Below are 16,420 nucleotides of genomic sequence, written 5' to 3' on the forward strand. Positions count from 1 at the left end.
CATGTGGTGCATTCCTGAGAGCAATGTCCCTACTGCCCAGCACAACTCTCCAGATCCCTCCCGTGATAATCCCTTCCCACAGCATCTGTGAGTACTTAATATTTTTTATATCTCCAGTCCCCTGTCAAATCTGGTTCAAGCTGGCCAAGAAGGCTTAAGTTATTTTAGGAAGAAAAAAGGGAAGTTTAGATGGGTACAAATGGACCTATTGCTTAAGCCCGATTTTGAAAGCCAAGCAAATTCAGTTCCCTGTCCTCATTGCACTATCTGCATCACTGTGATGGGGGAGGGGGGTCAGCTCCTCCACATGTCCCAGCAAAGGAGGGAAGAGGTAGCTGGGGTACTGGGAAGGCTCCAGTGGTCTCTGCCTCAGAGCTCACCTCTCCAAGGTGAGACCCACAGAGGCTGTGGGTGTTTCCCACAGGAAGGAGCCGCACAATCTGAGTGCACCTCTGCCAAATTGCCTGCTCCCAGGGGTGCTTGAGGAAAGCCCATTGAGCTCCAAGATCCCTCTCTGGGAGCCCTTCATGTCTGTGTAATACACGTTGCCCTTCCTGGGGCTGCTACGGGTCCCAGTCATGGGGCAGAAAAGCCACCTCCTAAATGCAGGAACCTGCAGGTCTTGGTGCAGGGGAGGGGCACGCTCAGCTCTACCACAGCCGGAAGGAACTGACTCGAGCAGATGAAGAGACTAGAGAGGAAGGAGCCATCCCTGCTGCCCACACTGCACCAGAAATGCTCCCAGGCTCTTGGTCAGAACCCATTTCCCCCAGTTCAGCTCTGGCTCAACTGGGTTGGTTTTGCTGTGGACCCCTGGAAGAAGAAAGGATGCTCAGGCACTCCTGCAGGAGAGCTCAGCTCCTCTAGGACTCAAACAGGCGTTTCCTTTTGTTGATCGGTGGTGACACAGATCCATGCCTTTAGTAACTGATGAAACATTAACATCCCCAGCCTTGGGAAGGACTTGTTGCCCCTGCTTCACATGCTACTAGGCGGGGTTTTGGGATGAGCGTAAGTGCTCACATGGCTTGTCCTGGGAGAAGAATGAAGCAGGTTCCAGGCAGAGGTGTCAGGCAGACAACTGTTGCCATGGCACAGAATGAGTCAGTACAGCACATTCCCAGTGTAAGGTTTCCCCAGGTGCTCTTAAGTATAGCCTTCACCCCATTTCACCTGTCTTCAACCCCTCCTCACTTCAGCCAGCACCCAGAGCAGAAGGGAGCCTTTCGCAGACAGGTTGTTCTTCCCAGTTAACACCTTGGTAACAGTGTGAGTGTTGCAGAAGCTGCAACACAGCCCAGGAAATCACACCAATGCCTTGTCTCAGACCAGGTGCTCACAGGATCTAGAGGGGGAGGGGCAGAGTTTGGAGTAGGCTATGGCTGGATATGTTGTTCCTGTTCCTTTTGCAGGCTGCAAGCAGGAATGCAAGTGGTCACACTGAAACTTCCTGAGCGGAGGTCACTGCTCGTGACACGTGATAAATGTCAACACCCCTTGGGGGGTGCAGCTTCCACTAGGTGCTCTGGGCCTGGAATACAGTGGGTAAATATCCCACAAAAGAGCCTGTTTCCTCAAATTCCTGTTTTTGTTTTTTTTTTTCATGAAACTGGAGATTGGCTTGGTTTGGAAGGGACCTCAAAGCTCATCCAGTTCCAACTCCCTGCCATGGGCAGGGATACCTTCCAGTAGACCAGGCTGCTGAAAGATCCATCCAGCCTGGCCTTGGGCACATCCAGGGATGAGGCAGCAGCAGCTTCTCTGAGCAACCTGTGCCAGGGCATCCCCACCCTCACAGGGAAGAATTTCTTCCCAATAGTCCATCTAACCCTGCCCTCTGGCAGTGGGAAGTCATTCCCCCTTGTCCTGTCACTCCAGGCCCTTGTCAAGTCTCTCCTTTTTGCTCCTCTCCCTTTCTGCATATATGACACAAGCCTATGATCAAACAACAGCAGGATGTTCTCTGCCAGCAGCCACAGTCAGAACCACAGGCACAGCTCTCATCTGAAGGCTGGTACACAGGAGAACAAGTAACACAGGAAAAATTTTTACTATTACTAAAATAGAAATTTTACAGTTGTTCTGCTCACTGCAACAGTCTCCAAACAGTATCTGCAGGCAAACACACACACTGCAGCTGACAAAAATGACAGCAGAGGCAGGAAATGCCCCATCTCACCAAAACACCACCTACCCACACTTCCCACAGGGCTGAACCCAGTCCCAGACATGCAAAGAGCCATCACTCGCTGCTGACAACAAAGTTCTGGGCTTCTGCAGGTGCCATGTGTGCACAGTGACCAGGGGAGGGTCCCTGCTGCCACCTGCTCCACCAAATGTGTGGCCTTTGTGAACGAAGATGGGCTCTGCTTCCCTGCCAGAACTGTCCCAGCTCTGTGTGTCATATACATGCACGGTGCCATCAAAACCTTAGATAAAAGGGAATTAAAAGGATAAAGAAGGAATAGAGAGTGCAAAAATTAATTGCTTTGGTCTAGTCCAGCTGGGCTCAGGATCACCTCCCAGCAAGAACAAGGAAAAATGGCCCACACTAGAAACATGTAAGAAGAGAGCAGCTCTGCCTCTGAGGAGAGTGTCTCAAAGAAACAGCTGCTGTGGAGAGCCCAGACCAGATCCCCAAAGTTTGTGGACTCATGGGTGTGAACATGCAAGGCTCTGGTCAAGAGGCAGCCTTGCTGCCCAGCTGGCATTATCAATGCTGTAGCCTGCAGCCAGACTGTGACTGGCACTATCAGGGCAGTGCTTGTGGTCAGCCTGCGGCCTCTGATCTCACAGAAGGGCAGCAGGCATCTTCCAGAACCCACCAGGCCGCTTCTGGAGTTATTGGAAAGAGGCAGCTGCAGAGGACAATTAGTTGGCATCTCTGCTGGCTCCAGGGGCAGCACTGAAAAGCCACCCTGTCGGTGGGGGGTTTTAGGTGGAGTGAACTGGGTGTTCACAAAAATGTAAATCCAAAAAGCACCCAGAAAAGGAGATCTCTGCCCTAAGCACCTACCTGAAATGGCAAGGTAGCCTTCCAGAGCAGGAGCCCAGGAGACACACAGGAACTCTGCACCTGAGCCAGGAGAGGGGACTCTGGCCTTGGCCAAAGCCAGGAACTCAGAGGTTTTCCTGAGGTCTGTCAGGGTTAGGACCCCTCTGCTTGAGAGGCGAGCCACGGGCTGGGAGCTCGGCTCCAGGCCCTGAGCTCCATGCCTGGTGCCCATGCACCACTGCTCAGTGCATGGCGCCGAGGGCACTGGCATGGCCTCTGTGAGACTCTGCGGCTGTCGGATGTCGGCCAGGCACAGCCGGCCTGTGGCACAGCACAGAAGCAGCGTGTTGCAGTCCAGGAAGGCCAGGTTGCTGAGCTCCTCGCTGCCTCGGGAAGCTGGAAAAGAGAGGCAGGTCTCAGGTCCAATGAGGAGCATTTTCAGGATTTCTGTGCTGCAGTATTGCCTGAGAAAGAAAGCAGGATGTATGCTCAGGAGTAATGTGTCCAGCTCCAGGGCCCCCAGCACCAGAAAGAGTGGAGCTGCTGGAATGAGTCCAGAGGAGGCCATGGAGAGGCTCTTAGGGTTACAGCCCCTTTGTCCTGGTGACAGGCTAGGAGAGCTTGGAGTGTTCAGCCTGGAAAAGAGAAGGCTCCAGAGAGAAAAGAAGGAGACCATCCCAGTGCCTAACAGAGCTCAAAGAGAGCTGGAGAGGGACTCTGGACAAGGCCCTGGAGTGACAGGACATGGGGGTATGGCTTCCCACTGACAGGGGGCAGGGTTAAATGGGATACTGGACAGAAATTATTGTCTGTGAGGGTGGTGAGGCCCTGACAAGGTGGTCCAGAGAAGCTGTGGCTGCCTCATGCCTGCAAGGTGGTCAGGGCTTAGAGCTACCTCATGTAGTGGAAGATGTCTCTGATCATGGCAGGGAGTTGGAATGAGATAAGCTTTACATGTCTCTTCCAAGCCAAACCACTCCAAGATTCTGTGAGTCCTTCTGGCACAGGGACAGTGACACCTTCCTTTTCCTCAGTGCTGTGATACTGCCACTGGACACACACATCCCCTCTTCCCTCCCCAGCGATGAGCTCTGTGGGGACTGAGTCTCACTGCACAGGTGAAGGCAGAGAGTCCCCAGGTCCCCAAGGAAACCAGACCTGCACCCACCAGCTGTTGTAACCAGGCTGTCACCTCCCTTGTTTGGGGCAGCACACACAGCACCCCTCTGCAAACCCAGTTCTCCACACTGAAACTATCTGCAGGACTCAGGTAGTGCCCAGATTTGGAGCAGAAATGTGAGAAATCAGTATAATGTGAGTGGTAAGCCGTTGGAGATGGACCTGACCATTGTCACCTCTTTCCTCAAGACAATATACTCGTGGCAAGTATCTTTATAACCACTTGCACATGGCCAAAAGTACCTGCTCAGTGAAATGTTTGGTATTCAAGCAATTAACATTGCTTTACCCGAACTCCACCTTCCCAAAATACGACATTAGACTTGCCTTGAATACTTGCTGTGTAGACATTTTTCCTTGATTCAACCTCTGTAATTTGGACTCTGTCAAGTCTTGAGCCATGAAGGACCCATGGGGCTCTGGCTGAAATGGTGGCAATTTTAGCCCAGGATTGCCCAGTGCCATGTTCTGTTGCTATGGTGCTTACAGATTTGATAACATCTATTAGGAAGAGACAGATGTAAAACACATTGAGAACCAAGTAATCCATTCAGTTAAGCTGCTTCACAACAATAGCTCACAAAGGTAAAACTGACCTACAAAACCAATAAGAAATCTAATTATGCCTAACCCCTTCTTCAGGGTAAAATCCCTTTCCAACTCATCCAGTAAGGACTGACAAAATGCTGAGCAAAATGAATGAAAATTTGTGAATCGAGATGTTTATGTTCAATGAAGAAGTTTTCTACTTTTGCACTTCCTTTCTGGTGGTTTACAAGTATTTCCCAGTAGCAGCCTCCCTCTTTTTGAGAGAAGGTGGATCACAGTCTATCCCAAAAGGCAATGGATGGAGCTACATTTCTAACCTGGAGTTACTAAGGGGATAGAGTGCCAACTACATGCAGTACAAGACTACTGTGATGGGCCTAAACATTCCAATTCTCTGACGAGGTTTGTGCTGTTAAGTCCAAACCACCAAAACTGCTGTAGACCCTTGTCTTGTACCCTTCTCCAGCCTGTGCCACACAAGAGTGGTCACTCAGGACAGGGAAGTGGCACTCCTCATTTTTGACACACAGGAAGAAGGGGAAGCTAGAGATGTGAGATGCAACAACAACTGCATTGGGAAACTACTTGAGCTCAGAAACCCTTACCGGAGTCCTCTGCTGACACCTGCCAGACCTGGAGGGAGCCATCGGGTGGGCCACTTGTTACCAGCAAGCTGAGGAAACAGAAGAATCTCACAAAAGTCTCCTCAGGAGCAGAGAACAGCCTTGTTTTCCCCAATCTGGGACAAACTGGTCTGCTGCTCCTGTAAGCAGGAACTCCTGCCTTTGCTTGAAGCAAAGTAGTGGCTGGAAGGACCATAATCCCAGAACCCCTCATGTAGGGATGCTCCACACAGCCCATGCAAACATAGTCCCAAGGCAACAGCATTTATGAGGGTATTTTATGAGGATTTGCTGAGCAGCGGCTGAGGGAGCTGGGGGGCGGTGCTCAGCCTGAAGAAAAGAAGGCTCAGGCAGCATCTTTTTGCTCTCTACAGTTCCCTGACAGGAGGGTGCAACCAGGTGGTAACTTGGGTGCTCCCAAGGAAAAAGGGACAGGACAAGAGGAAATGGCCTCAATTTGCACCAAGGGATGTTTAGGTTGGATATTGAGAAAATTCTTTCCCTGAAAAAGTTGTCTAGCCTTGGCACAAGCTGCCTAGGGCAGGAGTGGAACTGTCATCCCTTGAGGGATTTAGAAGTTGTGTGTGGCACTTGGGGACATGTGTTAGTGGTGGGCTTGAAAGAGACAGGGGAATGCTTAGAACCAATGGTCTCAGACGGCCTTTCCCACCTAAATGATTCTGTGATTTAATTATTACATTTTCCAGAAGGACTAGACTAAGAATGATCCAGACAGCCCCAAAGTAGTCAATGGGGACTCATGTAGGAAGAAACACAGAACAAGAGATCAGCCAGTGGTATTTGTTTGGTCTAAATCCAGAGCAGGAAAAAAAGCTTCTGAACCTGCACAAACAGGGTCTTGCAGAGCAGTGGCACCAGCCACCAGTGTCCTGCTCTGCTGCTGAGCAGCTCCAAACAGTGTCAAATGCTGAAGGAAGGTAAGGTAGAGCAGGAAAACCCTATAAGCCCCTGCTGCTCAGAAGTGGGGTAGGGAGCAGCAACATCAGCAGTTTTTGGTATGTAACTGGCCCAGACTCACACTGGTCTTAGAGCTGGCAGGACTGACCAGCTGGGTTGGGAAGCAGGCATGGAAAAGGAGTTTGCTCTCAGTGGATACATCCCGTCTCCATTTCCAATACACCCTGGGAAGGACCTTGTGGTCATACCTGGTGTCTGGCACATATTTTAGGCTGTACACTGGGCGCTCTGAAAATCCACCACATTCTACCTTGAAATCTCTCTCTGGACACAGGCCCTAGAAATCAAAGGCAAAGCCATTTCTTCACACAGTGATGCACAACTTGTGCTCAGTTATTATAAAAAATGACAGAGACATGAGGCAAACTCTTGCTTGGTATAGCTCTTCCCTGTCCAGTGCTGCCTTTTTCAACAAAAGATATAGGACTGATCCCAAAATAGTCAGAGAGAACAGAAGTCTGGAGAAAGCTGCTGCCAAGAGCTCTGCCTCTGTTGCCAACTGTGCACATCTGGCTCAGGAGCTTTCTACTTACCCAGTGACCAAACACCACCTTCTACTCTAGTGCAGAGGTCACCCACCCAAGGGCCAACCTTGGTGCTCTGCAGGGTGGTCCCTCAGGCCTGAGCTGCTCAGCAAGCCCTTCCTTCACCTGGCTTGCTGTCCTCATCTGTTCTCTTTGCCCATGAAATGGGCCCATGAAATTCACATACCTGGAGATGAAGTGTCCACAATCCAAGCTGTCTGCAGAGCAGCTGCGGGATAACATGACTGGACAACAAACAGGTGACTTATGTGCTTTTCCTTTCAACCAAGCTGCTCAATCCCTGCTCATGGCCTTGTCACAGCAGCAGCTCATGAAGGCCACCAAGCTCTGGCTTGGTCTCTGAACATATCAGGCCAAGGAGGTCAGAGAGGTCTGGTGCCACACTGGCTCCAACACTCACCTGAGTCTCCTTTGTCAGCAGCGCTGGCGGTGGGATCAGCTGTAGGATCTCGTTCCCATCAGACTGTCCATACCCCGCTACACAGACACCTTGGTGGGGTAGGCATGAAGAGCCAGGAACACGGTGAGGGCTGCCCCCCTGCCCAGCCCACCCTCCCTGAGACAAACCCGAGTTACTGCACAGACCATGGACCACCAGGCCCTGAGCTCGAGCCCAGGCTGATCCCGGAGCAGCTCCAGTCGCTTAGCCCCACTTCTGGGGTCCCGGCCTGCACCCTGTCCTCCCTGCCGGGACCCCAGACCGGCCCAACCCCAGAGCCTCCTTTCCTCTTCTCCCGCTACACGGGCCTCGGCCCGGCCCCTGGGTCTCCTCCTTTCCTTCGGCTAGCCTCAGCCACCCCACCCCGCCAGACTCCAGCCTGGTCCCTCTCCTCCCCTCAGCACTCCCGGCCTCGCACTCACGGTCCCCGCGGGCCCATTCGATGAGGCGGGTGGGCGCCTGGAGCTCGAAGGTGTGCAGGTCGCGGTACCTGCGGAGAGAGGGCGGGTGTGAGGCTGGCGGAGCCCGGGTCGGTGCCGGGTGCCGGGGGTCCGAGGGTCGCTCACAGTCGCAGCGACTGCAACAGCCACTCGTCCGCCGCCTCCATGGCAACGCCCGCCCGCCCGGCGCGCCCCTGACGTCACATGCCAACGCTCGGCAGTGACGTCACAGAGGTTGAGGCGGCGGCACGAGCGCAGGGACAGCGTGTGACCGTGCGGCAGGGCCGGGAGGCGGAGGGCGCCGCCACGGCCGGCACCGCAGAGCTCAGCCGGCTCTCTTCCCCTGCCGTGGGAAGGGACATCTTCCACAGGACCAAGTTGCTCCAAGCCCTGTCCAGCCTGGCCTTGAACACTTCTAGGGACAGGGCAGCCACAGCTTCTCTGAGCAACCTGTGCCAGGGCCTCCCCACCCTCACAGCCAAGAATTTCTGTGCAATATCCCATCTAACCCTGCCCCCTGCCAGTGGGAAGCCATTCCCCTTTTCCTGTCCTTTCAGGCCCTTTCCCAAAGTCTCTCGCCATCACTCTTGGAGCCCTGTTAGGCAGGGGAAGGGGCTCCTGCTCTTCTCCTCGGAGTTTTCTCCAGGCTGAACACCCCAAGCTCTCCCAGCCTGTCTCCAGAGCAGAGGGCCTTCAGCCCTTGAAGCATCTCCATGGCTTTCCTGGATCTGCCACACCAGCTGCATGTCCTCATGTTTGGGGTCCCAGAGCTGGATGTGTTACTCCTAAACATAAAACCTGCTTTCCCCTTTGTGCTGTTGCTCCAGGCTCTTGCCAAGCCTCTCTCCTTTTTGTTCCTCTTCCTTTTGGTCTGTTTTCTTTTGCAGACGTAACACAAGCCTATAATCAAACAACTGCAGGATGTTCTCTGTCAGCAGCCACAGCCAGAAACACAGGTACAGTCACATCTCTCATTTGCCAGATCATATCCAGCTTTTCATCCAGTAGAATCTTCAGTGCTTAATGTTTGAAATTCCTTGCCCCTTCCATAGCAGGGGTTTGGAACAAGATAAACTTTAAGGTCCTTTTCAACCCAAACCATTTGATAGTACTGTGACTGTGTGGCAATGGCATCTTTCAAAAAAAAAGCACTAGGTACCTTCAGCTGAATGTAGATGAGTCACATGTTCTCTGACATAAATATGTAAAATTACAAGGAAATAGAAATATGAAGTGAGTCAAATCCTGTCTCTTAGTTGAGATCCCATGGATCACTGTGTTAAGGGGAAAGCATGATTGTATCTGTTCTGAAGACTACCACATAGGATAAAGAAATCTAAACTGGAGAGAGAAATATTCAGAAAGAGCAGGAAAAAAGGCACAGATTGCCCAGAAAAGCTGTGGCTGCCCCATCCCTGAAAGCGGCTTGGAGCAACCTGGTCTAGTGGAAGGTATCCCTGCCCATGGCAGGGGGGTTGGAATGAGATGTCCTTGCAGGGAACAGGATGAGCTATCTGCAAACAGTACTGTATCTGGGTAATGTGAGGGAACATAGTTAAATCAGTCTGTGGGTTATTTGAAATGTGCCTCACTTGCTCACACTGGAATGTTCTCCATCATCAGGTAGAGGTAAGAGGCTCACTGGATTTAGGGTGATGCATCTTCTTAAATCATCTTAGGCTTGTTCTGGCATTAGAGTTGCTGCTGCTTTGTCTTGGTTTGGAAAGACAGGTGTGTGCTAAGGAAGGCAGAAACCTCCCTGAAATGGAAACTGTAAACCCCCTCCCTCCTAATTGTTATAAACTTGAAATTAAGGGGGCTCTCAGGCAAAGATATGGGAGCAGGAATAACAGTTCTTTCTTAGGGAAGAAAATTAAAATAAACAATTCAGTAAATCAAAACAACACTGACAGTCAGAATACAACCTGACACCCTGTGGGTCAGGGTGTTGGGAACAGTCCAATTGGAATTGTGGCTGCAGTCCTCCTGGAGTGGCAGATGTGGTTCTGTTGGAGCAGGGATCCTGTAGAGGGGTGTAGTCTTCCTCTGAAGATCCAGTGGAAGAGGCAGATGCTCCTCTGGGAAATCCAGTGGAGAAGCTGTGCTGGTGTCCCAAAAATCTCAGATTATATCCAGTTAGGAATGCTTGGCTCTGGGCAGAGCATCTCACAATGGGATGCTGTAATTTTATCAGTCATGCAGTGGCACTCAATGGCCCATTAACAGCAAATGTCTCCCTGGAGGGAGGATTGGTTTGTGGAAGAGATAAAGAAAAACTGCCCGATTAACAGAAGATAACTGCCCCACCTCTAACAGATGGCAAATAGAATACACATTGCCTTGCAATCTGGGACATGCCAACACCAACTTAGTGAAGTCTGGTACTCCTGCTGCACCTGGGTCCAGGTGTGGCCAGCTCTTCTCTGTCTTTCCGTTCTTGGTTGCTTCAATTCCCCCAACCTGAGAATCCACAGTCAACAAAACACCACACCTCTGAGAAAACTTCGTACCTGCTTTTTGTGACCAGACATGGGAGCTCAATTATTGCCTCTATTCTTTCTGGATTTATAATTTGTTGCTCCTTCCCCAAAATAAAGCCTAAATATTTCACCTTGCTTTGGCACATATGAGGTTTGGGTGGACATAGTGTTACCCTTTTGCTAGAACAATACGTAATGTACAGTGTCTGCTACACAAGTAGAGTAATTTTATCCCTTAACTGCAGTGCATTAGGTACCAGAATTCTCTGCAGAGACAACAGGGCTGTGAGATGGATAAGGAATTTGTTGCATGGTCACATCCAGAGGGTGGTGATCAGTGGCTCAGTCCCGATGGACATCAGTGACCAGTGTTGTCCCTCAGGGGCCTGTGTTGGGACCAGTGTTATTTCCCATCTTCATTAATGACACAGAGAAAGGGATCGAGTGGACCCTTGGCCAGTTTGCAGATGACACCAAGCTGAGTGGTGCAGGTGACCCATGTGAAGGAGGGGATTTCAATCAGAGGGACCGGGACATCTTGAGAACTGGCTCATGGGAATCTCATGAGGTTTAACAAGACCAAGTGCAAGGTGCTGCATCTGGGTTGAGTCAAGTCCAAATCCAGACTGAGTGGGGAATGGTTTTGAGAGCAGCCCTGCTGAGAAGGACTTGGGTGTGCTGGTGGGTGAGAGGCTGAACATGCCCTGGCTGTGTGTACTGGGAGCCCAGAAAATTCTGTATGCTGGACTGCATCCAAATCCCTGTGGGCACTAAGGAAGGGGAGAATTCTGCCCCTCTACACCACTCAGGTGAGACTCACCTGCAGAGCTTCATCCAGCTCTGGGGTCCCAGCACAGGAAGGACATGGACCTGATGGAGCGAGTCCAGAGGCGGTCATGGAGATGATTAGAGGGGTGGGGCACCTCTGCTGTGAGTAAAGGCTGAGGGAATTTGGAGTGTTCAGTCTGGAGATGAGAAGGCTCCAGGGAAATCTTAGAGCCCCTTTCAGTACCTAGAGGGAGCCTACAGAAGAGATGGAGAGAGACTATTTAGAAGGTCATGTAGTGACAGGATAAGGGATAACAGCTTCACATTACCAGGGAGCAGGATTAGATGGGATATTGGGAAGAAATTCTTGGCTGTGAGGGTGGGGAGGCCCTGGCACTGGTTGCCTGGAGAAGCTGTGGCTGCCCTGTCCCTAGAAGTGTTCAATGCCAGGTTGGTCGGGGCTTGGAGTCAACCTGGTCTAGTGGAAGGTGTCCCTTCCCATGCCAGGGAGTTTGGAATGAGATGATCTTTAAGGTCTGTTTCAAGCCAAACTGTCTTGTGATTCTGTGATTCTACTTCATGATGACCACAACAGAAATTTAAAGCATTTTCTCATTGACTTTTTTTTTTTTTTTTTTTTTTTTTTTAATAGCAAAAGTTTTTTCCATCCTGTGTGCAATAGTCTGGGGTCTTTGGAGTCATTGGATCCTGGCATGTCTCTGAGTGGCTGCTCACCTGCCTCTACCTCATTTCTGAGGCCATTTCCTGCCATTTCCCACCATGCATAACTCCACCTGCAGCTTGTACACTGAGCTACCTCTTCTAAATGTATTCCTTAACAGTTCATTTCCTAGTCTGGGATTTTGAACATTCTCCCGGTCTACAGCCACATTTCCATATGCTTTCAGTTAAGCTTATAAACCCATCTGACCTGCAAAAAATGCATAAAACGGTAAGAGGATAAGAGAGAACTTATCCTTCACCCACTACTTTAAAGTTTTTTTCTCAACATTTGTTTACATTTTTCAGTGAGTGATAGAGTGGAAATCAAAGGAATGCCACTTGGATTCCCTCTCAAGGGAACAGAGAGGTGAAATGTCACCATGGGTTGATAATTGAAGAATGATTGATTTGATCTATAAACTGTTACCTGACCAAAAACAGTTGACATTCTGCAGTGCCATGGGTTCTCTTCCTACCTGAGCAGAAAGGTGTAAAAGCTCTTTTCAGTAGACAAATTAATGAGCAGAGAGTTGAGGAAGAGGTGGAAGGATGTCAGCTGTTGTGTGCAATGGGTTTGTAAAGCACTGCTGAGTGACTTAAAGCACCTAATGTATAGGAAGGCAGCAAAATATCTCTGTATATCCTGTCCTCTCAGGATTGGAGCTCAGCTGCATATCCATGTTAAGAGAAGAGGAGGAGGATTTTCCCAGGAGGGTTTTGATGAATTCAGAACAACGCCTCATAAACCATCTTAACGAACTATTTGCTGGCTGCTTGGCCTCTGTGCTTAATTGAATTGATCTGCAGCTGGGAGAGTAGCCTGATAGTCAGAAAAGATAGGCAAGAAAAGCACAACTGGGATGATACAAAAGGCAAGAGAAGAGGAAATACAGGTCTCACAGAAGCGACCCCTGTAGCCTCCCCGCTATCAAACCTGACATGGCCAAAAGCAAGGGACAAAGCGACTCCTGAATAAAGCCTAAAGTGGTCCAAAAGTATAGATGGGGAACTTATTGGAAAAATGAAGCTGAGACAGGTAGCATGATGTGCAGAGAGGTCCCACCAAATTGTGCTGACTCTGAAAAGTAGGACGTGCTCCACTGTCAGCACTTCCTTCAAACTCTTCCAGCTTGGGGTCCAGAGGGGCCCATGCAAAATTGCAGTGACAATCCTTTTGGTCACACACCTAAAAAAAACCCATGTGCTTTACAAGGTGAAAAATAAATCCTGAGGTGTGCCTGTGTTCGTCTGGGGAATAGCACAGGAGAGACAGGCTGGATGAAATCCATCTCTTAAGATAAATTTGTTACTCTGCTTTAGCTGCCACTCTAGTAATGTTCAACCTGTTGGGTGCAAAGGTGACAGACTGATGCCCCTGGTCACGGGCTGCCGTGGGCTGTGTGGCTTGTACTGATCTGTTAGTGTTTGCTATGTTGGTGAGAGGAGGGCAGTGGGAATTCCCAATCCATCACTGAGGTCATGGTCATGGTAGAAAGTGCTACAAGGGCAGCAGGGAAGAGAGGGCAGCACACAGAAGGTGAAATATGTTTGTAGTTGTCTTTTTGCAGCTGAAAAGGAGTGCTTTTTGCATTTCTCAAGCCATTTTCACCTCAAAGCTGAAAACCACTTTTGTAATCTTTATTAATTGCAGAGCAACTGTGCTCTTGTAAATGTTCTGTTTCTGCCATGACAACATTCACAAGTATGTTCAAAATAAAATTGTCACCTTCCATTTGAAAATTGCAGGTTCTCCTGCAAGATAGGCTCATGACTCCCTCAGTGCACATTTATTTTCCCTGTCAAGGCTGGACTACTCAGGTCCTGCATTCCTTGTTTCTCATTCATGGTCTGTAACAGCTAAAAACTTCTCATGAGGTGCAGTGAGGGTGTGGCCCATAAAACCACTCTGTCACTCCCCTCCCCAGCAGCGCAGGGGAGAGAAAATCTACCAAAAGTCTGATGGATCAAGATAAGGGCAGAGAGAGATCACTCAGTCATTACTGTCTCAGGCAAAACAGACTTGATTTGGGGAAATTGGTTTAATTTATTATCAATGAAATCAGAGTAGGATAATGAGGAATGAAACCTAAATCTTAAAACACTTTCCCTGTATTCCTCTCTTCTTCCACTCTTCCTGAGTTCAGTCAAGGCTCAACTTGATTGGCATGGAGTCCTCCAGCTGCTGCAGGTGGATCTCTGCTCCCCCATGCCCTCCATGAGCTGCAGGAGCACAGCTGCCTCACCATGGGCTGAACTATCAGCTGCCAGGGAATCTCAGCTCTGGCACCTGCAGCACCTCTTGCCCCTCCTTCTGCACTGATCTTGGACACTGCAAGGCTGTTGCACTCACATATTCTCACTCTGTCCAGCTGAAGTTGCCCAGTATTCTTTACTTTCTTGAATGCTTTGGCTGAGAGGTGCTCCCAGTGTTGCTGATGGGCTTGGCCTTGGCCAGCGATGGATCTTCCTTCCTTGGAGCTACCTGTCATTGGCTCTGCCAGACATGGAGGAAGTTTCTGGCATCTTTTCACAGAAGCGACCCCCGTAGCCTCCCTGCTATCAAAACCTGGCCACACAAACCCAATACAGAGGAACTGTCAAAGAGCCTGAATATCCCCAGAGCAGAGGTAAGACTTCCCCCAGGACAGCTGCCCCGATTTTGGGTCGTGCTGCTTTGTGGGTCTGCACTCAGCCTGTGCCTCTGGTGTGCCTTGAGGTGCTGCAGAAGTGAGCCTCCCTCTTGTTGCATGTTAGTTTGGGTTAGAACCCTTCTCTCTGGGAGAGAGCAAAAAGCCAGCATTACTCCAATGACTTTGAGAACACTGATGCCAAGAACAGAACTTTTGTTGACTAAGCAGAAGGAAAGCAGACCTCAGATTCTTCCAATTACAGCTCGACAGACTACCAGTAACTTTTCTTATTGGCCCTCAGCAATAATAAAGGACAGATGGTTGCCAATCTTCCCACTATTCTGCTGTAGCATTCACACTAACACCCACACCACATCTACAGTGATACTTGTCTGGGAGGGGACAGGAACCTTGGAAGTGATGTCAGAAAAAAGATCCACCTGTGAAAAAGTTTTGCCAATGTTAATGTCTGAAAAGCAGTGTTTATATAAGACTAAGTGTAGCCTTTGTACAAAATGTGCCGTTTCCATCGCATTTGTAATGAAAACAGTGACAAACCTGAGCATGCATTTTTAATAAGATCTCTCTGACTCCACCTAATTTAAATTCAGTAGCAATGATGGACACAAGGAAGGATGAAATGCTATGTTGTGAAAGTTGGTTTTCCCAGTATTTGAGGGAACAAGGAAGAAAAATGATACAAGTAAGCAACAAACATGGCTGTGAAGAGCTGAGGGTAGCCAGAGCAGGATCTGTGAGGACAGTCATGGGTGAAAACCAAGATAATCCCTGTACTGCTGATCCAGGAAAGGTGCTTGACTTCTGAGACTGCTTTTGAGAGACAAATTTACACTTTGTCCACTCTGCTAGTCAAAGGATACTTAGGTGTTTTTGACTTAGCCCTTTGCCATCAAGCTTTTTTTTCCGCTACAGTTGTTCATAAGAGCTGCCCTGATATAGATCCTGTTCCTACAAATCTGCAGAAAGAGGCAGATTTATATTAATAAAATGATTCCATGACAGATGCTATGAAAGGACATTGACTATATAAAAGTAGTGTGAAACAGTGGGCCGAATCTCTTCAGTCATTCATTTAATTATTTAATTTTATTCAAGACTTTTCTTTCTCCAAACAAGCATGTCTTGATTTGAAAGACAGGTGTCTGCCAGGGGAGGTGGGAACCTCTGTTGAAATGGAGACTATGACACCCTTCCCTCTGAACTATTATAACTTTGATATTAAGGGGCTTTCAGGCAAAGATATAGGAAAAGGAATAACCGTTCTTTATTAGTATGTGTAACAAGGCAAACAGCAAAACCAGCAACCAGTAACAAACAAAACCCGAGGCCCAGCAGCCGCCTTCTCCCGGCTGCGGTGCCTTCCCCTTCGCTGCAGTTCCGCTCACGGCCGGCAGGGGCGCTGGTGGCACCCCGCGGGGAGGGGCAGGTGCGGTGACTCCCCCATGGCTGCAGGGGGCGCTGTGGCCCGGGCTCGGCCATTTCTCTGCACGCGGACAATGGCGGACGAGCCCCGCGGAAAGGGGTGGAGACGGGGCTTCCCTTACAAACCCCCAAGGGTGGCTGATCCGGTGCCTCCTCTGGACAGCGACAGGAGCTGTGGCAGGAGCCTGGAAAGCAGCAGGCTGGAATGGCAGGGCGGGCTCATCAGGGGCAGCAAGCAAGAGGCAGCAGAAACTCTGCAGGTGTAGCTGGAACCGGCCAGCAGGCAGGGGGCGCAGGGCTACAGTGTAGGAAAAACCCAGGGTAGTGACAGAGGAAATGGCGGGGGCTGGGCAGCGGCAGCCCGGCTCTCGAACACGGCGGGGAGAAGCTCCCTGGGAGGGGAAAGGGCTCGGGATCCCGGGTTTTCCCCTGAGATACCACAGCAGATGGTGCAAGGGCTTTTTTTTGGTGAGGTAGGGTGTTAATAAGGTGGTAGTGCAATGGCCGCTCTCAAGAGCAAAAGCTCGCCCAGGGCAGGTGACAAACAGGGCAGGGCTGGGCTTCGGCGGTGGCCGCGAGTCCCGCTCGCCCCCTTGCCCCAAGCCGCCGCTCGACCGTCCTTCTCTCC

General features: G+C 50.2%; 1 protein-coding gene across 1 annotated transcript; it reads right to left on the reverse strand.

Annotated features, from left to right (window-relative positions):
* Positions 1-2,031: 2,031 nt before the first annotated feature.
* Positions 2,032-7,928, reverse strand: WDR73 (WD repeat domain 73). Its single transcript, XM_041469561.1, has 8 exons — positions 7,875-7,928; positions 7,731-7,798; positions 7,270-7,358; positions 6,513-6,601; positions 5,329-5,396; positions 4,502-4,675; positions 3,017-3,391; positions 2,032-2,429 (listed from the first exon to the last, which is right to left on the reverse strand). Exons 1-8 carry the CDS (start codon positions 7,913-7,915, stop codon positions 2,191-2,193), a joined length of 1,143 nt encoding a protein of 380 aa, XP_041325495.1. The 5' UTR covers positions 7,916-7,928; the 3' UTR covers positions 2,032-2,190.
* Positions 7,929-16,420: the final 8,492 nt, after the last annotated feature.

Source organism: Pyrgilauda ruficollis, unplaced genomic scaffold (genome assembly GCF_017590135.1).
Source record: "Pyrgilauda ruficollis isolate IOZ18807 unplaced genomic scaffold, ASM1759013v1 scaffold236, whole genome shotgun sequence".
NCBI lineage: Eukaryota > Metazoa > Chordata > Aves > Passeriformes > Passeridae > Pyrgilauda > Pyrgilauda ruficollis.